The sequence below is a fragment of the Hyla sarda genome, chromosome 5 (genome assembly GCF_029499605.1).
Source record: "Hyla sarda isolate aHylSar1 chromosome 5, aHylSar1.hap1, whole genome shotgun sequence".
Lineage (NCBI taxonomy): Eukaryota > Metazoa > Chordata > Amphibia > Anura > Hylidae > Hyla > Hyla sarda.
Window position 1 is genome coordinate 6,659,740 of NC_079193.1, and position 25,545 is coordinate 6,685,284.

General features: G+C 45.1%; 1 protein-coding gene across 5 annotated transcripts in view; it reads left to right on the forward strand.

Moving 5' to 3' along the window:
• The window catches only part of CCM2 (CCM2 scaffold protein), a 65,517-nt gene that overhangs the window by 35,631 nt on the left and 4,341 nt on the right, over positions 1–25,545 (forward strand). For all 5 annotated transcript variants that reach the window (XR_008843757.1, XR_008843758.1, XM_056518787.1 and 2 more), the window contains 5 exons: positions 4,291–4,427; positions 4,515–4,650; positions 8,286–8,343; positions 22,467–22,581; positions 22,694–22,832. Coding sequence is in view for 3 of the 5 variants with exons in the window: in XM_056518787.1 (XP_056374762.1) it covers positions 4,291–4,427; positions 4,515–4,650; positions 8,286–8,343; positions 22,467–22,581; positions 22,694–22,832 (585 nt within the window). In the remaining 2 variants the exon portion in view is untranslated. The remainder of the gene's footprint in view (positions 1–4,290; positions 4,428–4,514; positions 4,651–8,285; positions 8,344–22,466; positions 22,582–22,693; positions 22,833–25,545) is intronic.

Consider the following 25,545-nt stretch of genomic DNA (forward strand, 5'->3'; position numbering starts at 1 on the left):
AAAATAGGAAAAAGTGAGGATTAAAGATAAATAAGTAGATAACTAATATACTAATATAGATAAAGCAAATCCTTACATATAAAAGTAATAAAGAGCTGCTGGGAGCTGTAAATCACTGTCTATGTCAGTGTTTCCCAAAGAGGGTGCCTCCAGCTGTTGCAAAACTACAACTCCCAGCATGCCCGGACAGCCTTCGGCTGTCCGGGCATGCTGGGAGTTGTAGTTTTGCAACAGCTGGAGGCACTCTCTTTGGGAAATACTGGTCTATGTAGAGGAAAGAAGCTTCTTCAGGGTCCTGTACAGAACACGCAATGTCCTAAAAAAGAAAAAAAAGTAAGATAAAGCCGCCCTCACCTGGTGTCCAAAGGAGCAGCTAACTCTGGCACAGATAAAGAGTACAGAACATGTAATACCTCCCTGTACTGTAGGGGGCGCTACGAGACACCAGTCAGTGCATACACTTCAGTAATACAAGTAAAGAGTACAGAACATGTAATGCCTCCCTGTACTGTAGGGGGCGCTAACAGACACCAGTCAGTGCATACACTTCAGTAATACAAGTAAAGAGTACAGAACATGTAATACCTCCCTGTACTGTAAGGGGGCGCTACCAGACACCAGACAGTGCACACACTTCAGTAACACAAGTAAAGAGTACAGAACATGTAATACCTCCCTGTACTGTATGGGGCGCTACCAGACACCAGTCAGTGCATGCACTTCAGTAACACAAGTAAAGAGTACAGAACATGTAATACCTCCCTGTACTGTAGGGGGCGCTACCAGACACCAGTCAGTGCATACACTTCAGTAATACAGGTAAAGAGAACAGAACATGTAATACCTCCCTATACTGTAGGGGGCGCTACCAGACACCAGTCAGTGCATACACTTCAGTAATACAGGTAAAGAGTAGTACAGGACATGTAATACCTCCCTGTACTGTAGGGGGCGCTACCAGACACCAGACAGTGCACACACTTCAGTAACACAAGTAAAGAGTACAGAACATGTAATACCTCCCTGTACTGTATGGGGCGCTACCAGACACCAGTCAGTGCATGCACTTCAGTAACACAAGTAAAGAGTACAGAACATGTAATACCTCCCTGTACTGTAGGGGGCACTACCAGACACCAGTCAGTGCATGCACTTCAGTAACACAAGTAAAGAGTACAGAACATGTAATACCTCCCTGTACTGTAGGGGGCGCTACCAGACACCAGTCAGTGCATGCACTTCAGTAATACAGGTAAAGAGTACAGAACATGTAATACCTCCCTATACTGTAGGGGGCGCTACCAGACACCAGTCAGTGCATACACTTCAGTAATACAGGTAAAGAGTAGTACAGGACATGTAATACCTCCTTGTACTGTAGGGGGCGCTACCAGACACCAGTCAATGCATACAATTTAGGAATACAGGGGTGTTACCAGTGAATGCCCATTCTGAGTGGTTGGTTCTTCCAGCCCTTGACACGTTTCGCAGATTCCATAGCATAGTATGTTGAGTCGGGTTTCAAGTTACAATGGTCCAGAAAAGACCATTGTATGTTGAAACTATTGTATGTTGAGGCCATTGTAAGTTGAGGGATCACTGTATATATATTTTAACATAAAAAAGCCCTTTCTCTTATAAAAACGCAAAAAAAACCAAAAAAAACCTTATTCCCATTAAGGGTACGTACACACGGATGGATCTAAAGCGTATTTTACGCTACTAATTCATCGCTAATGGACCGCTGCCTTTAGAAGTGCCTGCTCGGAGCAGCAATATGGCGCTATGAGCAGACACACTGAAGCGATGTGCGAGTCGCCGCGCATGCACGGTGTACATTCACACATCGCGGCCGATCCCCTGCACTATGAGCTAGGACAGGGGCCGCGATGTGCGAGCACACTGTGCATGCGCGCTGTGACTCGCACATCGCAGTGTGTCTGCTCGTTGCAGCGTATTGCCGCTCTGGGCAGGCACATAAAGTCACCACGTAGCGGTCCTTCAGTGGCGGAATTGTAGAGTAAAATACACTGTGGATCCGCCCGTGTCAACGTACCCTTAAAGGGGTACTTCACTAGAAAACATTTTATTTTTATTTATTTTTAAATCAACAGGTGCCAGAAAGATTTGTAAATTACTTCTATTAAAAAATCTTAATCCTTCCAGTACTTATCAGCTGCTGTTATGGTCCACAGGAAGTTCTTTTTCTTTTGGAATTTCCTTTCTTTCTGACCACAGTGCTCTCTGCTGACACCTCTGTCCATTTTAGGAACTGTCCAGAGCAGGAGAGGTTTTCTATGGAGATTTGCTCCTACTCTGGACAGTTCCTCAAATTGACAGAGGTGTCAGCAGAGAGCACTGTGGTCAGACAGAAAGGAAATTACAAAAAGAAAAAAAACTTCCTGTGGATCATACAGCAGCTGATAAGTACTAGAAGGATTAAGATTTTTTAATAGAAGTAATTTACAAATCTGTTCAACTTTCTGGCACCAGTTGATTAAAAAAAAATGTTTTCCAGTGGAGTACCCCTTTAAAGGAGTACTCTGGTGCAGAGTATTCCTGCTCCATCCTGCCCGGGCTGCAAAAAAATGATAATGAACCATCTCTCACCTTCCTGAGTTCCCGCGGAGCGCCACTACAGCTGATCGGTCCTCCGGTCCATCCTCTTCATACTTCCGTGTGAACGAAGCGTCACATGGCGCTCAGCCTATCATGGGCAGAGGCTGAACATCGCGGCGGCCGGCGATAGGCTGAGCGCCATGTGACGCTTCGTTCACACGGAAGTATGAAGAGGATGGACCGGAGGACCGATCAGCTGTAGTGGCGCTCCGCGGGAACCCAGGACGGTGAGAGATGGTTTATTTTCATTTTTTGCAGCCCGGGCAGGACGGAGCAGGAGCAGTCTGCACCAGAGTACTTCCTTTTAAGGAATAAAAAAAATGTCACATGACGTTGAAAAAAGTATTGGTAATTGGTATCGGCGAGTACTTAAAGGGGTTATCCAGGAAAAAACTTTTTTTTATATATCAACTGGCTCCAGAAAGTTAAACAGATTTGTAAATTACTTCTATAAAAAAAAATCTTAATCCTTTCAGTACTTATGAGCTTCTGAAGTTTAGGTTGTTCTTTTCTGTCTAAATAATCTCTGATGACACGTGTCTCGGGAACCGCCCAGTTTAGAAGAGGTTTGCTATGGGAATTTGCTTCTAAACTGGGCGTTTCCTGAGACACGTGTCATCAGAGATTACTTAGACAGAAAAGAACAACCTTAACTTCAGAAACTCATAAGTACTGAAAGGATTAAGATTTTTTAATAGAAGTAATTTACAAATCTGTTTAACTTTCTGGAACCAGTTGATATATATAAAAAAAAAAAAAAAGTTTTTCCTGGAATACCCCTTTAAGAAAAATAGAGATGAGCGAACTTACAGTAAATTCGATTTGTCACAAACTTCTCGGCTCGGCAGTTGATGACTTTTCCTGCATAAATGAGTTCAGCTTTCAGGCGCTCCGGTGGGCTGGAAAAGGTGGATACAGTCCTAGGAAAGAGTCTCCTAGGACTGTATCCACCTTTTCCAGCCCATGGGAGCAACTGAAAGCTGAACTAATTTATGCAACAAAAGTCATCAACCGCCGAGCCGAGAAGTTCGTGACGAATCGAATTTACTGTAAGTTCGCTCATCTCTAAATAAAAAGTATTAGTACTCGTACTCGGTCTTAAAAACAAACAAAAAAATGGTATTGGGACATCCCTAGCATCCTGTATAGACCAATGTTTCCCCTTCAGGATTTCTCCAGCTGTTGCAAAACTACAACTCCCAGCATTGGCTGTCCGGGCATGCTGGGAGTTGTAGTTTTGCAACAGCTGGAGGCGCCCTGCTTGGGAAAAGCTGCACTGCAGTGTATAGAGATGGCCACCTATAGGTATGTACATTTATACTCAATGCTTGGGTTCAGTGTCAGTTTTCGGAATTTTATTCGTGAACCAGGATGTTCAGGATGAACCAAGTTCAAGGAGACCGGCGACACGAATCTCTCCTGTGCTGATTGTTTGTTACAATGTATCAGTCACTACTGATGATCACTAAAAGTTTATTCTCCTTCCTAGTCAAGTGTTTCCATACCAGGGTGCCTCCAGCAGTTGCAAAACAACAACTCCCAGCATGCCCAGACAGCCGTTGGCTGTCTGGGCATGCTGAGAGTTGTAGTTTTGCAACAGCTGGAGGCACCCTGGTTGGGAAACACTGGTCTATATATCCACATACTGATGACTGATGTCTCTTTCTCCAGCTCAGGACCCCGGGATCTCCCCCAGTCAGAGCCTGTCTGCCGAGAGCGGTAAAGTGCTGACCTCAGGATCGCTGTCGGAGTGCGGGACGGGCCCCGTGGAGTCCTGCTGCCTGGTCATACTGGCGACAGAGAATAAAGTAACTACCCCCCGCCATCTTTTTCCACCACAGTCCGCACCTATTGTATCGTCGTGCACATTTACTTATTCCTTTCCCCCCCGACAGGCGGCTGCGGAAGAACTGTGCTCCCTGCTGGGCCAGGTCTTTCAGATCGTCTACACAGAATCCACCATCGACTTCTTGGACAGGGCCATATTCGATGGAGCCTCCACCCCGACGCGCCACTTGTCTTTGCACAGCGGTAGGTACCCTAGTGGAGCTTCGGCCGCCGTCCTGCACGGAATGTACAGATGTGATGTGTGAGGAGGGGATTAAAGGGTTATTCCAGGAAAAAACTTTTTTTCAACTGGCTCCAGAAAGTTAAACAGATTTGTAAATTACAAGAAAGAATCGGGGCTCAGGGTAAATGATGTATGGACACAACTGGCTTGATTATGTTAAATATTAATATTTATTATAATAATCGAATTGTTTGTAAGACGTGGTAAGTACCGTGACTTACAGGGCCCTTGTAGAGCCACGGCACTCCCTACAAATAATATAGTATGGATAAAATTGCAAATAAAATTAAAATAAATTATACATAAATATAAAATGTTATTTAAGACATGAAAGTATAAGATATCCAACGAATGGTCCTCTTTAGAGTTTGGTCCTCCTTAGATATTGGTAACTAATAGCAACCAATGGGGCTATTTATGTATAGCAATATAACCACAGTCTAATAAGTCTTTTGGTGAATAGTTAAATAGGTCAGTATCCAGTTCATTAACCCCTTAAGGACGCAGGACGTAAATGTACGTCCTGGTGAGGTGGTACTTAACGCACCAGGACGTACATTTACGTCCTGTGCATAACCGCGGGCATCGGAGCGATGCCCGTGTCATGCGCGGCTGATCCCGGCTGCTGATCGCAGCCAGGGACCCGCCGGCAATGGCCGACGCCCGCGATCTCGCGGGCGTCCGCCATTAACCCCTCAGGTGCCGGGATCAATACAGATCCCGGCATCTGCGGCAGTTCGCGATTTAAATGAACGATCGGATCGCCCGCAGCGCTGCTGCGGGGATCCGATCATTCAGAACGCCGCACGGAGGTCCCCTCTCCTTCCTCCGTCCGGCTCCCGGCGTCTCCTGCTCTGGTCTGTGATCGAGCAGACCAGAGCAGGAGATGACCGATAATACTGAACTGTTCTATGTCCTATACATAGAACAGATCAGTATTAGCAATCATGGTATTGCTATGAATAGTCCCCTATGGGGACTATTCAAGTGTAAAAAAAAATGTAAAAGTAAAAAAAAAGTGAAAAATCCCCTCCCCCAATAAAAAAGTAAAACGTCCGTTTTTTCCTATTTTACCCCCAAAAAGCTTAAAAATTTTTTTTTATAGACATATTTGGTATCGCCGCGTGCGTAAATGTCTGAACTATTAAAATAAAATGTTAATGATCCCGTACGGTGAACGGCGTGAACGAAAAAAAAAAAGTCCAAAATTCCTACTTTTTAATACATTTTATAAAAAAAAAAATGATAAAAAATCTATTAAAAGTTTTTTATATGCAAATGTGGTATCAAAAAAAAGTACAGATCATGGCGCAAAAAATGAGCCCCCATACCGCCACTTATACGGAAAAATAAAAAAGTTAGAGGTCATCAAAATAAAGGGATTATAAACGTACTAATTTGGTTAAAAAGTTTGTGATTTTTTTTAAGTGCAACAATAATAGAAAAGTATATAATAATGGGTATCATTTTAATCGTATTGACCCTCAGAATAAAGAACACACGTCATTTTTACCATAAATTGTACGGCGTGAAAACAAAACCTTCCAAAATTAGCAAAATTGCGTTTTTCGTTTTAATTTCCCCACAAAAATAGTGTTTTTTGGTTGCGCCATACATTTTATGATATAATGAGTGATGTTATTACAAAGGACAACTGGTCGCGCAAAAAACAAGCCCTCATACTAGTCTGTGCATGAAAATATAAAAGAGTTATGATTTTTAGAAGGCGAGGAGGAAAAAATGAAAACGTCAAAATTAAATTGTCTGAGTCCTTAAGGCCAAAATGGGCTGAGTCCTTAAGGGGTTAAAGCATGTCAATGTAGCGCTGTTATATCCCTTGGTAACAGAGTTGGAATAATTGCCGGCAGTTGTAACAGTTAGTAGAATGATACAGTTATGCTCACCGCCCCGGGACCGATGCTTGTCAGGATGCTGTTGCTGCGATCCCTCCTGCGGTCTCTCCTGCGGCTTTTGGGGATAGTTGGAGATACTGCGATCTCTCCTGCACTCTCTCCTGTGCGCTTTGCTGGAACAGACACCGTTGTATCTCTCACTGCGGGAGAGGACACTGCTGGGAGACTCTGCCGTCTCCTAGGATAGAAGTGCCGTGACTGGCGGTGGGCTCTGAGTGTTGTAGCTCCAGCGCTTCTGTTCAGAGTAACTGACTGGGTAAGACACCTATGGATGCGGGACTCACAGAAGGCTTATGTAAATGGTCTCAATAGTCGTATTGGGGGGCTGGACGCGTTTCAAGCCTATACTCAGTCTTTTCCTCAGCAGCAGTATAAATGATGTAGTAATTAGAGCCACTCCAAATCCTCCTTTTAACCTAGATTTGTAAATTACTTCTATTAAAAAATCTTAATCCTTTCAATAATTATCAGCTGCTGAAGTTGAGTTGTTCTTTTCTTTCTGACAACAGTGCTCTCTGCTGACATTTCTGCTTGTCTCGGGAACTGCACGGAGTAGAAGAGATTTGCTATGGGGATTTGCTTCTAAACTGTGAGGTTCCCAGGACAGGTGTCATCAGAGAGGACTTGTTGATATATAGCAAAAAAAATAGTTTTTTCCTGTATATCTCCTTTAAAGGTCACGCAGAGCTTTCCAAACTTTTCATGGTGGTGACATCTTTTTAGATGTGCATAATTTGGTGACACACCCCTCAATGTACCTCCCAGTATCTAGTATTAGCATTACAAATGTGGTTGCTACCCCTGTGCCATTTCATCACACCCTTTGCCACTTCACCCCCCCCCGTACTACTTTCTATCTCCCTCCTTTGACCCCCCCCCTATCTCCCCTCCCTGTGGCCCTTCATTTTTTCCTTTATAACCCCCTGTGCCCCATCTCCTACAATCCTACCCCCTTCTGTCTGATCCCCCGCTGTGTCATAACCTTTCTCATACGTCGTGTGTTCCCCGGTGCGCTCAGGTGCGGGGGCTTGGCGTCTCAGCGGCTCCGACATCCTCTGTGCGGCACTAACTAGTGATGTCCTCCTGCTCCACTCCTCAGTGTGACGTCAGGGGCCACCGCTGCTCACTGATTTAAAGTGGACGCAGCCTGTGCTGCTGATCTCCAACAGGCACCTGGTGCAGCCGTCACTTTAAATCAGTATGTTGTGGCACCAGTATGTTGTGGCACCAGTATGTTGTGGCACCAGTATGTTGTGGCACCAGTATGTTGTGGCACCAGTATGTTGTGGCACCAGTATGTTGTGGCACCAGTATGTTGTGGCACCAGTATGTTGTGGCACCAGTATGTTGTGGCACCAGTATGTTGTGGCACCAGTATGTTGTGGCACCAGTATGTTGTGGCACCAGTATGTTGTGGCACCAGTATGTTGTGGCACCAGTATGTTGTGGCACCAGTATCTTGTGGCACCAGTATCTTGTGGCACCAGTATCTTTTGGCACCCAGTGTTGTGGCCCCCGTGTGTTGTGACACTAAGATTGTTAGTTATCAGTATGTTGTGGCACCCAGTCAGAAGGGGTTAAGTGTTGAAGGGCGTTGTCATGTTGATCCCCTTGTGTCTTGGAGGGCACATGGTGGTATTTTGGGCCCTGGATAGAAGTAATTGGTGATTTGTTTATTGCAGACGATTCATCCAGTAAGGTGGAGGTGAAGGAGGCCTACGACTTGGAAGCCGGAGCCTTGTAAGTATCATTATAGTAATAATAGTGTAACATGGTGCCGGGCATAGAGGACATTGTATATTGTGGGTGGAGGGGGAGGGTCATGTGACTGGGCCCACCGCACTATAGTCAAACACAGTCCTTTATATATAGATATATAGAAGTATTAGGCTGGTACCTGATGGTCTGGACCATTGTTCCCTAAACTGTAACTCTCCGGCTGCTGTAAAACTATATGTCCGAAGGCTGTAAAGAAAGGCTGGGAACTAGCCACAGGTCAGGAAAGACTGGTCCGGGCACTCTGTAGGGTGTAGGTAGATATATGGAGGTTCTGTAGGGTGTAGGCAGATATATGGAGGTTCTGTAGGGTGTAGGTAGATATATGGAGACTCTGTAGGGTGTAGGTAGATATATGGAGACTCTGTAGGGTGTAGGTAGATATATGGAGGGTCTGTAGGGTGTAGGTAGATATATGGAGGTTCTGTAGGGTGTAGGTAGATATCTGGAGGTTCTGTAGGGTGTAGGTAGATATATGGAGGCTCTGTAGGGTGTAGGTAGATATATGGAGGTTCTGTAGAGTGTAGGTAGATATATGGAGGGTCTGTAGGGTGTAGGTAGATATATGGAGGTTCTGTAGGGTGTAGGTAGATATATGGAGGTTCTGTAGGGTGTAGGTAGATATATGGAGGTTCTGTAGGGTGTAGGTAGATATATGGAGGTTCTGTAGGGTGTAGGTAGATATATGGAGGCTCTGTAGGGTGTAGGTAGATATATGGAGGTTCTGTAGGGTGTAGGTAGATATATGGAGGCTCTGTAGGGTGTAGGTAGATATATGGAGGTTCTGTAGGGTGTAGGTAGATATATGGAGGTTCTGTAGGGTGTAGGTAGATATATGGAGGGTTCTGTAGGGTGTAGGTAGATATATGGAGGTTCTGTAGGGTGTAGGTAGATATATGGAGGGTCTGTAGGGTGTAGGTAGATATATGGAGGGTCTGTAGGGTGTAGGTAGATATATGGAGGTTCTGTAGGGTGTAGGTAGATATATGGAGGTTCTGTAGGGTGTAGGTAGATATATGGAGGTTCTGGAGGGTGTAGGTAGATATATGGAGGCTCTGTAGGGTGTAGGTAGATATATGGAGGTTCTGTAGGGTGTAGGTAGATATATGGAGGCTCTGTAGGGTGTAGGTAGATATATGGAGGCTCTGTAGGGTGTAGGTAGATATATGGAGGTTCTGTAGGGTGTAGGTAGATATATGGAGGTTCTGTAGGGTGTAGGTAGATATATGGAGGGTCTGTAGGGTGTAGGTAGATATATGGAGGTTCTGTAGGGTGTAGGTAGATATATGGAGGCTCTGTAGGGTGGAGGTAGATATATGGAGGCTCTGTAGGGTGTAGGTAGATATATGGAGGTTCTGTAGGGTGTAGGTAGATATATGGAGGTTCTGGAGGGTGTAGGTAGATATATGGAGGTTCTGTAGGGTGTAGGTAGATATATGGAGGTTCTGGAGGGTGTAGGTAGATATATGGAGGTTCTGTAGGGTGTAGGTAGATATATGGAGGCTCTGTAGGGTGTAGGTAGATATATGGAGGTTCTGTAGGGTGTAGGTAGATACAGGGAGACATATAGGTAGGTAGATATATGGAGGCTCTGTAGGTTGTAGGCAGATATATGGAGGTTCTGTAGGGTGTAGGCAGATATATGGAGGTTCTGTAGGGTGTAGGTAGATATATGGAGGCTCTGTAGGGTGTAGGTAGATATATGGAGGTTCTGTAGGGTGTAGGTAGATATATGGAGGCTCTGTAGGGTGTAGGTAGATATATGGAGGCTCTGTAGGGTGTAGGTAGATATATGGAGGTTCTGTAGGGTGTAGGTAGATATATGGAGGCTCTGTAGGGTGTAGGTAGATATATGGAGGTTCTGTAGGGTGTAGGTAGATATATGGAGGCTCTGTAGGGTGTAGGTAGATATATGGAGGTTCTGTAGGGTGTAGGTAGATATATGGAGGTTCTGTAGGGTGTAGGTAGATACATGGAGGTTCTGTAGGGTGTAGGTAGATATATGGAGGTTCTGTAGGGTGTAGGTAGATATATGGAGGTTCTGTAGGGTGTAGGTAGATATATGGAGGCTCTGTAGGGTGTAGGTAGATATATGGAGGCTCTGTAGGGTGTAGGTAGATATATGGAGGTTCTGTAGGGTGTAGGTAGATATATGGAGGTTCTGTAGGGTGTAGGTAGATATATGGAGGTTCTGTAGGGTGTAGGTAGATATATGGAGGTTCTGTAGGGTGTAGGTAGATATATGGAGGCTCTGTAGGGTGGAGGTAGATATATGGAGGCTCTGTAGGGTGTAGGTAGATATATGGAGGTTCTGTAGGGTGTAGGTAGATATATGGAGGTTCTGGAGGGTGTAGGTAGATATATGGAGGCTCTGTAGGGTGTAGGTAGATATATGGAGGTTCTGTAGGGTGTAGGTAGATATATGGAGGTTCTGTAGGGTGTAGGTAGATATATGGAGGCTCTGTAGGGTGTAGGTAGATATATGGAGGTTCTGTAGGGTGTAGGTAGATACAGGGAGACATATAGGTAGGTAGATATATGGAGGCTCTGTAGGTTGTAGGCAGATATATGGAGGTTCTGTAGGGTGTAGGCAGATATATGGAGGTTCTGTAGGGTGTAGGTAGATATATGGAGGCTCTGTAGGGTGTAGGTAGATATATGGAGGTTCTGTAGGGTGTAGGTAGATATATGGAGGTTCTGTAGGGTGTAGGTAGATATATGGAGGCTCTGTAGGGTGTAGGTAGATATATGGAGGTTCTGTAGGGTGTAGGTAGATATATGGAGGCTCTGTAGGGTGTAGGTAGATATATGGAGGCTCTGTAGGGTGTAGGTAGATATATGGAGGCTCTGTAGGGTGTAGGTAGATATATGGAGGCTCTGTAGGGTGTAGGTAGATATATGGAGGTTCTGTAGGGTGTAGGTAGATATATGGAGGTTCTGTAGGGTGTAGGTAGATACATGGAGGTTCTGTAGGGTGTAGGTAGATATATGGAGGTTCTGTAGGGTGTAGGTAGATATATGGAGGTTCTGTAGGGTGTAGGTAGATATATGGAGGTTCTGTAGGGTGTAGGTAGATATATGGAGGGTCTGTAGGGTGTAGGTAGATATATGGAGGCTCTGTAGGGTGTAGGTAGATATATGGAGGTTCTGTAGGGTGTAGGTAGATATATGGAGGTTCTGTAGGGTGTAGGTAGATATATGGAGGCTCTGTAGGGTGTAGGTAGATATATGGAGGCTCTGTAGGGTGTAGGTAGATATATGGAGGCTCTGTAGGGTGTAGGTAGATATATGGAGGCTCTGTAGGGTGTAGGTAGATATATGGAGGTTCTGTAGGGTGTAGGTAGATATATGGAGGTTCTGTAGGGTGTAGGTAGATATATGGAGGTTCTGTACGGTGTAGGTAGATATATGGAGGTTCTGTAGGTTGTAGGTAGATATATGGAGGCTCTGTAGGGTGTAGGTAGATATATGGAGGTTCTGTAGGGTGTAGGTAGATATATGGAGGTTCTGTAGGGTGTAGGTAGATATATGGAGGTTCTGTAGGGTGTAGGTAGATATATGGAGGTTCTGTACGGTGTAGGTAGATATATGGAGGTTCTGTAGGTTGTAGGTAGATATATGGAGGCTCTGTAGGGTGTAGGTAGATATATGGAGGCTCTGTAGGGTGTAGGTAGATATATAGAGGGTCTGTAGGGTGTAGGTAGATATATGGAGGTTCTGTAGGGTGTAGGTAGATATATGGAGGTTCTGTAGGGTGTAGGTAGATATATGGAGGTTCTGTAGGGTGTAGGTAGATATATGGAGGTTCTGTAGGGTGTAGGTAGATATATGGAGGCTCTGTCGGGTGTAGGTAGATATATGGAGGTTCTGTAGGGTGTAGGTAGATATATGGAGGTTCTGTAGGGTGTAGGTAGATATATGGAGGCTGTGTAGGTAGATATATGGAGGTTATGTAGGGTGTAGGTATATATATGGAGGTTCTGTAGGGTGTAGGTAGATATATGGAGGCTCTGTAGGGTGTAGGTAGATATATGGAGGCTCTGTAGGGTGTAGGTAGATATATGGAGGTTCTGTAGGGTGTAGGTAGATACATGGAGGTTCTGTAGGGTGTAGGTAGATACATGGAGGTTCTGTAGGGTGTAGGTTGATACATGGAGGTTCTGTAGGGTGTAGGTAGATATATGGAGGTTCTGTAGGGTGTAGGTAGATATATGGAGGTTCTGTAGGGTGTAGGTAGATATATGGAGGTTCTGTAGGGTGTAGGTAGATATATGGAGGTTCTGTAGGGTGTAGGTAGATATATGGAGGTTCTGTAGGGTGTAGGTAGATATATGGAGGTTTTGTATGGTGTAGGTAGATATATGGAGGGTCTGTAGGGTGTAGGCAGATATATGGAGGGTCTGTAGGGTGTAGGTAGATATATGGAGGGTCTGTAGGGTGTAGGTAGATATATGGAGGGTCTGTAGGGTGTAGGTAGATATATGGAGGCTCTGTAGGGTGTAGGTAGATATATGGAGGCTCTGTAGGGTGTAGGTAGATATATGGAGGTTCTGTAGGGTGTAGGTAGATATATGGAGGTTCTGTAGGGTGTAGGTAGATATATGGAGGGTCTGTAGGGTGTAGGTAGATATATGGAGGGTCTGTAGGGTGTAGGTAGATATATGGAGGGTCTGTAGGGTGTAGGTAGATATATGGAGGGTCTGTAGGGTGTAGGTAGATATATGGAGGCTCTGTAGGGTGTAGGTAGATATATGGAGGCTCTGTAGGGTGTAGGTAGATATATGGAGGTTCTGTAGGGTGTAGGTAGATATATGGAGGTTCTGTAGGGTGTAGGTAGATATATGGAGGCTCTGTAGGGTGTAGGTAGATATATGGAGGTTCTGTAGGGTGTAGGTAGATATACGGAGGTTCTGTAGGGTGTAGGTAGATATATGGAGGGTCTGTAGGGTGTAGGTAGATATATGGAGGTTCTGTAGGGTGTAGGTAGATATATATGGAGGTTCTGTAGGGTGTAGGTAGATATATATTGAGGTTCTGTAGGGTGTAGGTAGATATACGGAGGCTCTGGAGGGTGTAGGTAGATATACGGAGGTTCTGGAGGGTGTAGGTAGATATATGGAGGGTCTGTAGGGTGGAGGTAGATATATGGAGGCTCTGTAGGGTGGAGGTAGATATATGGAGGCTCTGTAGGGTGTAGGTAGATATATGGAGGCTCTGTAGGGTGTAGGTAGATATATGGAGGCTCTGTAGGGTGTAGGTAGATATATGGAGGCTCTGTAGGGTGTAGGTAGATATATGGAGGGTCTGTAGGGTGTAGGTAGATATATGGAGGCTCTGTAGGGTGTAGGTAGATATATGGAGGGTCTGTAGGGTGTAGGTAGATATATGGAGGTTCTGTAGGGTGTAGGTAGATATATGGAGGTTCTGTAGGGTGTAGGTAGATATATGGAGGTTCTGTAGGGTGTAGGTAGATATATGGAGGGTCTGTAGGGTGTAGGTAGATATATGGAGGGTCTGTAGGGTGTAGGTAGATATATGGAGGTTCTGTAGGGTGTAGGTAGATATATGGAGGTTCTGTAGGGTGTAGGTAGATATATGGAGGGTCTGTAGGGTGTAGGTAGATATATGGAGGGTCTGTAGGGTGTAGGTAGATATATGGAGGGTCTGTAGGGTGTAGGTAGATATATGGAGGGTCTGTAGGGTGTAGGTAGATATATGGAGGGTCTGTAGGGTGTAGGTAGATATATGGAGGGTCTGTAGGGTGTAGGTAGATATATGGAGGGTCTGTAGGGTGTAGGTAGATATATGGAGGGTCTGTAGGGTGTAGGTAGATATATGGAGGGTCTGTAGGGTGTAGGTAGATATATGGAGGGTCTGTAGGGTGTAGGTAGATATATGGAGGGTCTGTAGGGTGTAGGTAGATATATGGAGGGTCTGTAGGGTGTAGGTAGATATATGGAGGTTCTGTAGGGTGTAGGTAGATATATGGAGGCTCTGTAGGGTGTAGGTAGATATATGGAGGCTCTGTAGGGTGTAGGTAGATATATGGAGGCTCTGTAGGGTGTAGGTAGATATATGGAGGCTCTGTAGGGTGTAGGTAGATATATGGAGGCTCTGTAGGGTGTAGGTAGATATATGGAGGCTCTGTAGGGTGTAGGTAGATATATGGAGGCTCTGTAGGGTGTAGGTAGATATATGGAGGGTCTGTAGGGTGTAGGTAGATATATGGAGGGTCTGTAGGGTGTAGGCAGATATATGGAGGTTCTGTAGGGTGTAGGCAGATATATGGAGGTTCTGTAGGGTGTAGGCAGATATATGGAGGGTCTGTAGGGTGTAGGTAGATATATGGAGGCTCTGTAGGGTGTAGGTAGATATATGGAGGGTCTGTAGGGTGTAGGTAGATATATGGAGGCTCTGTAGGGTGTAGGTAGATATATGGAGGCTCTGTAGGGTGTAGGTAGATATATGGAGGTTCTGTAGGGTGTAGGTAGATATATGGAGGCTCTGTAGGGTGTAGGTAGATATATGGAGGCTCTGTAGGGTGTAGGTAGATATATGGAGGTTCTGTAGGGTGTAGGTAGATATATGGAGGGTCTGTAGGGTGTAGGTAGATATATGGAGGGTCTGTAGGGTGTAGGTAGATATATGGAGGGTCTGTAGGGTGTAGGTAGATATATGGAGGGTCTGTAGGGTGTAGGCAGATATATGGAGGTTCTGTAGGGTGTAGGCAGATATATGGAGGTTCTGTAGGGTGTAGGCAGATATATGGAGGCTCTGTAGGGTGTAGGCAGATATATGGAGGCTCTGTAGGGTGTAGGTAGATATATGGAGGGTCTGTAGGGTGTAGGTAGATATATGGAGGCTCTGTAGGGTGTAGGTAGATATATGGAGGCTCTGTAGGGTGTAGGTAGATATATGGAGGCTCTGTAGGGTGTAGGTAGATATATGGAGGCTCTGTAGGGTGTAGGTAGATATATGGAGGCTCTGTAGGGTGTAGGTAGATATATGGAGGCTCTGTAGGGTGTAGGTAGATATATGGAGGGTCTGTAGGGTGTAGGTAGATATATAGAGGCTCTGTAGGGTGTAGGAAGATATATGGAGGCTCTGTAGGGTGTAGGTAGATATATGGAGGCTCTGTAGGGTGTAGGTAGATATATGGAGGTTCTGTAGGGTGTAGGTAGATATATGGAGGTTCTGTAGGGTGTAGGTAGATATATGGAGGCTGTGTAGGTAGATATATGGAGGTTCTGTAGGGTGTAGGTAGATATATGGAGGTTCTGTAGGGTGTAGGTAGATATATGGAGGCTGTGTAGGTAGATATATGGAGGTTCTGTAGGGTGTAGGTAGATATATGGAGGTTCTGTAGGGTGTAGGTAGATATATGGAGGCTCTGTAGGGTGTAGGTAGATATATGGAGGCTCTGTAGGGTGTAGGTAGATATATGGAGGGTCTGTAGGGTGTAGGTAGATATATGGAGGGTCTGTAGGGTGTAGGTAGATATATGGAGGGTCTGTAGGGTGTAGGTAGATATATGGAGGGTCTGTAGGGTGTAGGTAGATATATGGAGGGTCTGTAGGGTGTAGGCAGATATATGGAGGTTCTGTAGGGTGTAGGTAGATATATGGAGGTTCTGTAGGGTGTAGGTAGATATATGGAGGCTCTGTAGGGTGTAGGTAGATATATGGAGGCTCTGTAGGGTGTAGGTAGATATATGGAGGTTCTGTAGGGTGTAGGTAGATATATGGAGGTTCTGTAGGTTGTAGGTAGATATATGGAGGTTCTGTAGGGTGTAGGTAGATATATGGAGGTTCTGTAGGGTGTAGGTAGATATATGGAGGCTCTGGAGGGTGTAGGTAGATATATGGAGGCTCTGGAGGGTGTAGGTAGATATATGGAGGCTCTGGAGGGTGTAGGTAGATATACGGAGGCTCTGGAGGGTGTAGGTAGATATACGGAGGTTCTGTAGGGTGTAGGTAGATATACGGAGGTTCTGTAGGGTGTAGGTAGATATATGGAGGGTCTGTAGGGTGTAGGTAGATATATGGAGGCTCTGTAGGGTGTAGGTAGATATATGGAGGCTCTGTAGGGTGTAGGTAGATATATGGAGGTTCTGTAGGGTGTAGGTAGATATATGGAGGCTCTGTAGGGTGTAGGTAGATATATGGAGGTTCTGTAGGGTGTAGGTAGATATATGGAGGCTCTGTAGGGTGTAGGTAGATATATGGAGGCTCTGTAGGGTGTAGGTAGATATATGGAGGGTCTGTAGGGTGTAGGTAGATATATGGAGGCTCTGTAGGGTGTAGGTAGATATATGGAGGGTCTGTAGGGTGTAGGTAGATATATGGAGGGTCTGTAGGGTGTAGGTAGATATATGGAGGCTCTGTAGGGTGTAGGTAGATATATGGAGGCTCTGTAGGGTGTAGGTAGATATATGGAGGGTCTGTAGGGTGTAGGTAGATATATGGAGGGTCTGTAGGGTGTAGGTAGATATATGGAGGGTCTGTAGGGTGTAGGTAGATATATGGAGGTTCTGTAGGGTGTAGGTAGATATATGGAGGTTCTGTAGGGTGTAGGTAGATATATGGAGGTTCTGTAGGGTGTAGGTAGATATATGGAGGTTCTGTAGGGTGTAGGTAGATATATGGAGGTTCTGTAGGGTGTAGGTAGATATATGGAGGTTCTGTAGGGTGTAGGTAGATATATGGAGGTTCTGTAGGGTGTAGGTAGATATATATGGAGGCTCTGTAGGTTGTAGGTAGATATATATGGAGGCTCTGTAGGGTGTAGGTAGATATATGGAGGCTCTGTAGGGTGTAGGTAGATATATGGAGGGTCTGTAGGGTGTAGGTAGATATATAGAGGCTCTGTAGGGTGTAGGTAGATATATGGAGGTTCTGGAGGGTGTAGGCAGATATATGGAGGTTCTGTAGGGTGTAGGTAGATATATGGAGGTTCTGTAGGGTGTAGGTAGATATATGGAGGCTCTATAGGGTGTAGGTAGATATATGGAGGTTCTGGAGGGTGTAGGTAGATATATGGAGGTTCTGTAGGGTGTAGGTAGATATATGGAGGCTCTGTAGGGTGTAGGTAGATATATGGAGGCTCTGTAGGGTGTAGGTAGATATATGGAGGCTCTGTAGGGTGTAGGTAGATATATGGAGGTTCTGGAGGGTGTAGGTAGATATATGGAGGTTCTGGAGGGTGTAAGTAGATATATGGAGGTTCTGGAGGGTGTAGGTAGATATATGGAGGCTCTGGAGGGTGTAGGTAGATATATGGAGGCTCTGGAGGGTGTAGGTAGATATATGGAGGCTCTGGAGGGTGTAGGTAGATATATGGAGGCTCTGTAGGGTGTAGGTAGATATATGGAGGCTCTGTAGGGTGTAGGTAGATATATGGAGGCTCTGTAGGGTGTAGGTAGATATATGGAGGTTCTGTAGGGTGTAGGTAGATATATGGAGGGTCTGTAGGGTGTAGGTAGATATATGGAGGTTCTGTAGGTTGTAGGTAGATATATGGAGGTTCTGTAGGGTGTAGGTAGATATATGGAGGTTCTGTAGGGTGTAGGTAGATATATGGAGGCTCTGGAGGGTGTAGGTAGATATATGGAGGCTCTGGAGGGTGTAGGTAGATATATGGAGGCTCTGGAGGGTGTAGGTAGATATACGGAGGCTCTGGAGGGTGTAGGTAGATATACGGAGGCTCTGGAGGGTGTAGGTAGATATACGGAGGTTCTGGAGGGTGTAGGTAGATATATGGAGGCTCTGTAGGGTGGAGGTAGATATATGGAGGCTCTGTAGGGTGGAGGTAGATATATGGAGGCTCTGTAGGGTGTAGGTAGATATATGGAGGGTCTGTAGGGTGTAGGTAGATATATGGAGGGTCTGTAGGGTGTAGGTAGATATATGGAGGGTCTGTAGGGTGTAGGTAGATATATGGAGGGTCTGTAGGGTGTAGGCAGATATATGGAGGTTCTGTAGGGTGTAGGTAGATATATGGAGGTTCTGTAGGGTGTAGGTAGATATATGGAGGCTCTGTAGGGTGTAGGTAGATATATGGAGGCTCTGTAGGGTGTAGGTAGATATATGGAGGTTCTGTAGGGTGTAGGTAGATATATGGAGGTTCTGTAGGTTGTAGGTAGATATATGGAGGTTCTGTAGGGTGTAGGTAGATATATGGAGGTTCTGTAGGGTGTAGGTAGATATATGGAGGCTCTGGAGGGTGTAGGTAGATATATGGAGGCTCTGGAGGGTGTAGGTAGATATATGGAGGCTCTGGAGGGTGTAGGTAGATATACGGAGGCTCTGGAGGGTGTAGGTAGATATACGGAGGTTCTGTAGGGTGTAGGTAGATATACGGAGGTTCTGTAGGGTGTAGGTAGATATATGGAGGCTCTGTAGGGTGTAGGTAGATATATGGAGGCTCTGTAGGGTGTAGGTAGATATATGGAGGCTCTGTAGGGTGTAGGTAGATATATGGAGGTTCTGTAGGGTGTAGGTAGATATATGGAGGCTCTGTAGGGTGTAGGTAGATATATGGAGGTTCTGTAGGGTGTAGGTAGATATATGGAGGCTCTGTAGGGTGTAGGTAGATATATGGAGGCTCTGTAGGGTGTAGGTAGATATATGGAGGGTCTGTAGGGTGTAGGTAGATATATGGAGGCTCTGTAGGGTGTAGGTAGATATATGGAGGCTCTGTAGGGTGTAGGTAGATATATGGAGGCTCTGTAGGGTGTAGGTAGATATATGGAGGCTCTGTAGGGTGTAGGTAGATATATGGAGGCTCTGTAGGGTGTAGGTAGATATATGGAGGGTCTGTAGGGTGTAGGTAGATATATGGAGGGTCTGTAGGGTGTAGGTAGATATATGGAGGGTCTGTAGGGTGTAGGTAGATATATGGAGGTTCTGTAGGGTGTAGGTAGATATATGGAGGTTCTGTAGGGTGTAGGTAGATATATGGAGGTTCTGTAGGGTGTAGGTAGATATATGGAGGTTCTGTAGGGTGTAGGTAGATATATGGAGGTTCTGTAGGGTGTAGGTAGATATATGGAGGTTCTGTAGGGTGTAGGTAGATATATGGAGGTTCTGTAGGGTGTAGGTAGATATATATGGAGGCTCTGTAGGTTGTAGGTAGATATATATGGAGGCTCTGTAGGGTGTAGGTAGATATATGGAGGCTCTGTAGGGTGTAGGTAGATATATGGAGGGTCTGTAGGGTGTAGGTAGATATATGGAGGCTCTGTAGGGTGTAGGTAGATATATGGAGGTTCTGGAGGGTGTAGGCAGATATATGGAGGTTCTGTAGGGTGTAGGTAGATATATGGAGGTTCTGTAGGGTGTAGGTAGATATATGGAGGCTCTGTAGGGTGTAGGTAGATATATGGAGGTTCTGGAGGGTGTAGGTAGATATATGGAGGTTCTGGAGGGTGTAAGTAGATATATGGAGGTTCTGGAGGGTGTAGGTAGATATATGGAGGCTCTGGAGGGTGTCGGTAGATATATGGAGGCTCTGTAGGGTGTAGGTAGATATATGGAGGCTCTGTAGGGTGTAGGTAGATATATGGAGGCTCTGTAGGGTGTAGGTAGATATATGGAGGCTCTGTAGGGTGTAGGTAGATATATGGAGGCTCTGTAGGGTGTAGGTAGATATATGGAGGCTCTGTAGGGTGTAGGTAGATATATGGAGGGTCTGTAGGGTGTAGGTAGATATATGGAGGTTCTGTAGGGTGTAGCTAGATACATGGAGGTTCTGTAGGGTGTAGGTAGATATATGGAGGTTCTGTAGGTTGTAGGTAGATATATGGAGGTTCTGTAGGGTGTAGGTAGATATATGGAGGTTCTGTAGGGTGTAGGTAGATATATGGAGGCTCTGGAGGGTGTAGGTAGATATATGGAGGCTCTGGAGGGTGTAGGTAGATATATGGAGGCTCTGGAGGGTGTAGGTAGATATACGGAGGCTCTGGAGGGTGTAGGTAGATATACGGAGGCTCTGGAGGGTGTAGGTAGATATACGGAGGTTCTGGAGGGTGTAGGTAGATATATGGAGGGTCTGTAGGGTGGAGGTAGATATATGGAGGCTCTGTAGGGTGGAGGTAGATATATGGAGGCTCTGTAGGGTGTAGGTAGATATATGGAGGCTCTGTAGGGTGTAGGTAGATATATGGAGGCTCTGTAGGGTGTAGGTAGATATATGGAGGCTCTGTAGGGTGTAGGTAGATATATGGAGGGTCTGTAGGGTGTAGGTAGATATATGGAGGGTCTGTAGGGTGTAGGTAGATATATGGAGGTTCTGTAGGGTGTAGGTAGATATATGGAGGTTCTGTAGGGTGTAGGTAGATATATGGAGGTTCTGTAGGGTGTAGGTAGATATATGGAGGTTCTGTACGGTGTAGGTAGATATATGGAGGTTCTGTAGGGTGTAGGTAGATATATGGAGGCTCTGTAGGGTGTAGGTAGATATATGGAGGTTCTGGAGGGTGTAGGCAGATATATGGAGGTTCTGTAGGGTGTAGGTAGATATATGGAGGTTCTGTAGGGTGTAGGTAGATATATGGAGGTTCTGTAGGGTGTAGGTAGATATATGGAGGTTCTGTAGGGTGTAGGTAGATATATGGAGGTTCTGTAGGGTGTAGGTAGATATATGGAGGTTCTGTAGGGTGTAGGTAGATATATGGAGGTTCTGTAGGGTGTAGGTAGATATATGGAGGTTCTGTAGGGTGTAGGTAGATATATAGAGGCTCTGTAGGGTGTAGGTAGATATATGGAGGTTCTGGAGGGTGTAGGCAGATATATGGAGGTTCTGTAGGGTGTAGGCAGATATATGGAGGTTCTGTAGGTTGTAGGTAGATATATGGAGGTTCTGGAGGGTGTAGGTAGATATATGGAGGTTCTGGAGGGTGTAGGTAGATATATGGAGGCTCTGTAGGGTGTAGGTAGATATATGGAGGGTCTGTAGGGTGTAGGTAGATATATGGAGGCTCTGTAGGGTGTAGGTAGATATATGGAGGTTCTGTAGGGTGTAGGTAGATATATGGAGGCTCTATATGGTGTAGGTAGATATATGGAGGTTCTGGAGGGTGTAGGTAGATATATGGAGGTTCTGGAGGGTGTAGGTAGATATATGGAGGCTCTGTAGGGTGTAGGTAGATATATGGAGGGTCTGTAGGGTGTAGGTAGATATATGGAGGCTCTGTAGGGTGTAGGCAGATATATGGAGGTTCTGTAGGGTGTAGGCAGATATATGGAGGTTCTGTAGGGTGTAGGTAGATATATGGAGGGTCTGTAGGGTGTAGGTAGATATATGGAGGGTCTGTAGGGTGTAGGTAGATATATGGAGGTTCTGTAGGGTGTAGGTAGATATATGGAGGCTCTATATGGTGTAGGTAGATATATGGAGGTTCTGGAGGGTGTAGGTAGATATATGGAGGTTCTGGAGGGTGTAGGTAGATATATGGAGGCTCTGTAGGGTGTAGGTAGATATATGGAGGGTCTGTAGGGTGTAGGTAGATATATGGAGGCTCTGTAGGGTGTAGGTAGATATATGGAGGTTCTGTAGGGTGTAGGTAGATATATGGAGGTTCTGGAGGTCGTAAGTAGATATATGGAGGTTCTGTAGGGTGTAGGTAGATATATGGAGGCTCTGTAGGGTGTAGGTAGATATATGGAGACTCTGTATGGTGTAGGTAGATATATGGAGGTTCTGTAGGGTGTAGGTAGATATATGGAGGTTCTGTATGGTGTAGGTAGATATATGGAGGTTCTGTAGGGTGTAGGTAGATATATGGAGGTTCTGTAGGGTGTAGGTAGATATATGGAGGCTCTGTAGGGTGTAGGTAGATATATGGAGGTTCTGTAGGGTGTAGGTAGATATATATGGAGGTTCTGTAGGGTGTAGGTAGATATATGGAGGTTCTGTAGGGTGTAGGTAGATATATGGAGGTTCTGTAGGGTGTAGGTAGATACAGGGAGACATATAGGTAGGTAGATACACCAGGTCTTATCAGTTCATTCCCAGATGTGGTCACATGATCGTCGCTGGTGTTTCTTCCATTTCCCGTACACTTTCACCATTATCGTATTTCCTGACAGCTCTTTCCAGGATTCGCCAGATATTGAGGGGAACTCTCCTCCTCACAATAAGACGGCCAGCGAGAGCGAGCTGAGCGCCACGGCGGCAGAATTACTGCACGACTACATGATGACGGTAAGCGGCAGCTCATTGTATCGGGGTATAAGGCAGTAATGGTGGCCGGGTTGGCTGCCGTTCTCCTCCAGGAACAGATGAATGAATTGCTTTCCTATTTGCCTCCGTCCAGCTGAGAACGAAGCTTTCATCCCAAGAGATCCAGCAGTTTGCGATGCTTCTCCACGAGTATCGGAACGGCGCCTCCATCCACGAATTCTGCATCAACCTCCGGCAGCTGTACGGGGACAGCAGGAAGTTTCTGCTTCTCGGTAAGGAGAGGGAGCGAGTCATGCAATTAACCCCTTAACGACGCAGGACGTAAATGTACGTCCTGGCGAGGTGGTACTTAACGCACCAGGACGTACATTTACGTCCTGAGCATAACCGCAGGCATCGGAGCGATGCCCGGATCATGCGCGGCAGGTCCCGGCTGTTGATCGCAGCCAGGGACCCGCCGGTAATGGCGGACACCCGCGATCCCACGGATGTCCGCCATTAACCCCTCAGATGCCGTGATCAATACCGATCACGGCATCTGCAGCATCGCGGTCACTTAACAGGATGATCGGATCACCCGCAGCGCTGCCGCGGCGATCCGATCATCCTGCACGGCAGACGGAGGTCCCCTCACCTGGCTCCGCTGCCTTCCCGGCCTCTTCTGCTCTGATCTGCCTTCCCGCAGACCAGAGCAGATGATGACCGATAACCCTGATCAGTGCTGTGTCCTATACAGAGCACTGAACAGGATTAGCAATCGAGTGATTACTATAAATAGTCCCCTATGGGGACTATAAGAGTGTAAAAAGAAAAGTAAATAAATAAAGTAAAAAAAATGTGAAAAACCCGCTCCCCCCAATAAAAACGTAAATTGTCCCATTTTCCCTATTTTACCCCCAAAAAGTGTAAAAAAAAAATGTATTTTATATACATATTTGGTATCGCCGCGTGCGTAAATATCCGAACTATTAAAATAAAATGTAAATGATCCCGTTCGGTGAACGGCGTGAATGTAAAAAAAAAAAAGGCCAAAATAGCTGCTTTTTTTTATAACCTTTTATTCCAAAAAAGATTAATAAAAAATCTAATAAAAGTTTTGTATAAGTAAATATGGTATTAATAAAAAGTACAGATCACGGCGCAAAAATGAGCCCTCATACCGCCTCTTATACGGAAAAATGAAAAAGTTATAGGTCTTCAAAATTGGGGGATTTTAAACGTACTAATTTGGTTAAAAAGTTTGCGTTTTTTTTTTTATTTTAAGCGCAACAGTAATAGAAAAATGTGTAATCATGGGTATCATTTTAATTGTATTGACCCAGAGAATAAAAAACACGTCACTTTTACCATAAATTGTACGGCGTGAAAACAAAACCTTCCAAAATTTGCGAAATTGCCGTTTTCTTTTTAATTTCCCCACACAAATAGTATTTTTTTGGTTGCGCCATACATTTTATGATAGAGTGAGTGATGGCATTACAACGGACAACTTGTCACACAAAAAACAAGCCCCCATACTCATCTGTGGATGAAAATATAAAATAGTTATGATTTTTTGAAGGGGAGGAGGAAAAAACGAAAATGTTAAAATAAAATTGTCTGAGTCCTTAAGGTCCAAATGGGCTGAGTCCTTAAGGGGTTAAAGGGGTACTCCGGTGGAAAACTTTGTTTTTTAAATCAACTGGTGTCAGAAAGTTAAATAGATTTGTAAATTACTTCTATTAAAAAATCTTAATCCTTCCAGTACTTATCAGCTGCTGAATACTACAGAGGAAATTCTTTTCTTTTTAGAACACAGAGCTCTCTGCTGACATCATGAGCACAGTGCTCACTGCTGACATCTCTGTCCATTTTAGGGACTGTCCAGAGCAGAATATGTTTGCTATGGGGATTTTCTCCTACTCTGGACAGTTCTTAAAGGGGTATTCCAGGATTTTTTTTTTATTTGACTATGCTACAGGGGCTGTAAAGTTAGTGTAGTCCATAATATAGTGTCTGTACCTGTGTGTGACGGTTTTCTCACAATTCTTCTGTGATTTTCACCCCAATATTTATTTTTACCAGAATACGAAATTACTGTTGCCTCAGATTTTTCCCAGCTTGCAATGCGGCCGAGACCTGACATCACTAGTCAGCTGATGACAGGGAGCCTGTCTGCTCCAATGGGTGGAGGGATAAATCTGCAACTAATGCAACAGCTGTAGACACCCTGATTGAAAAGCACAGGTCTTTTGAATGGATGCAGCTCATTTATGTTTCAATGGGTGGGATGGCTGATGTGTGGGAGGGAGGAAAATGGAATTGTGGGATTTGTAGTCATAAAAAGAAAAGTCAAACAGGAAATACAAGTTCACAGAAAGCTAGCCACAGTGTTATGGTAATCTCACAGCATAGCCATTTATCCCCAAGACAAGCGCAGATCCTTCCTAAGCATGTCCATTACTGTCTGCCAGGTACGTACTAAAATCACCTTATGGTGGAGAACCCCTTTAAAGGAGATGTCCGGTGCTCACTTTTCTCATTTTAGCCTTTCCGGGCTGAAAAATAAAAGAAAACACACTTTCTCTTACCTGCCTAGGCTCCCCGGAGCTCCGGTACAGGTGTTCGGTCCTCGGGCTGTATTCTTCTTACTTCCTGTTAGCCCGGCACGTCACACGGAGCTTCAACCTATGACTGTCCGCAGCGATGTCCCGCCTCCGCTGGTGATAGGCTGAAGCTCCGTGTGACGTGCCGAACTAACAGGAAGTAAGAAGAATACAGCCCGGGGACCGAACACCTGTACCGGGGGAGCGTAGGCAGGCAAGAGAAAGCTTATTTTCTTCTTTTTTTTTTGCAGCCTGGAACGGATACAATAAGAAAAGTGAGCACCGGACATCTCCTCTAAAATGGACAGAGATGTCAGCAGAGAGCTCTGTGTTCCAAAAAGAAAATCATTTTCTCTGTAGTATTCAGCAGCTAATAAGTACTGGAAGGATTAAGATTTTT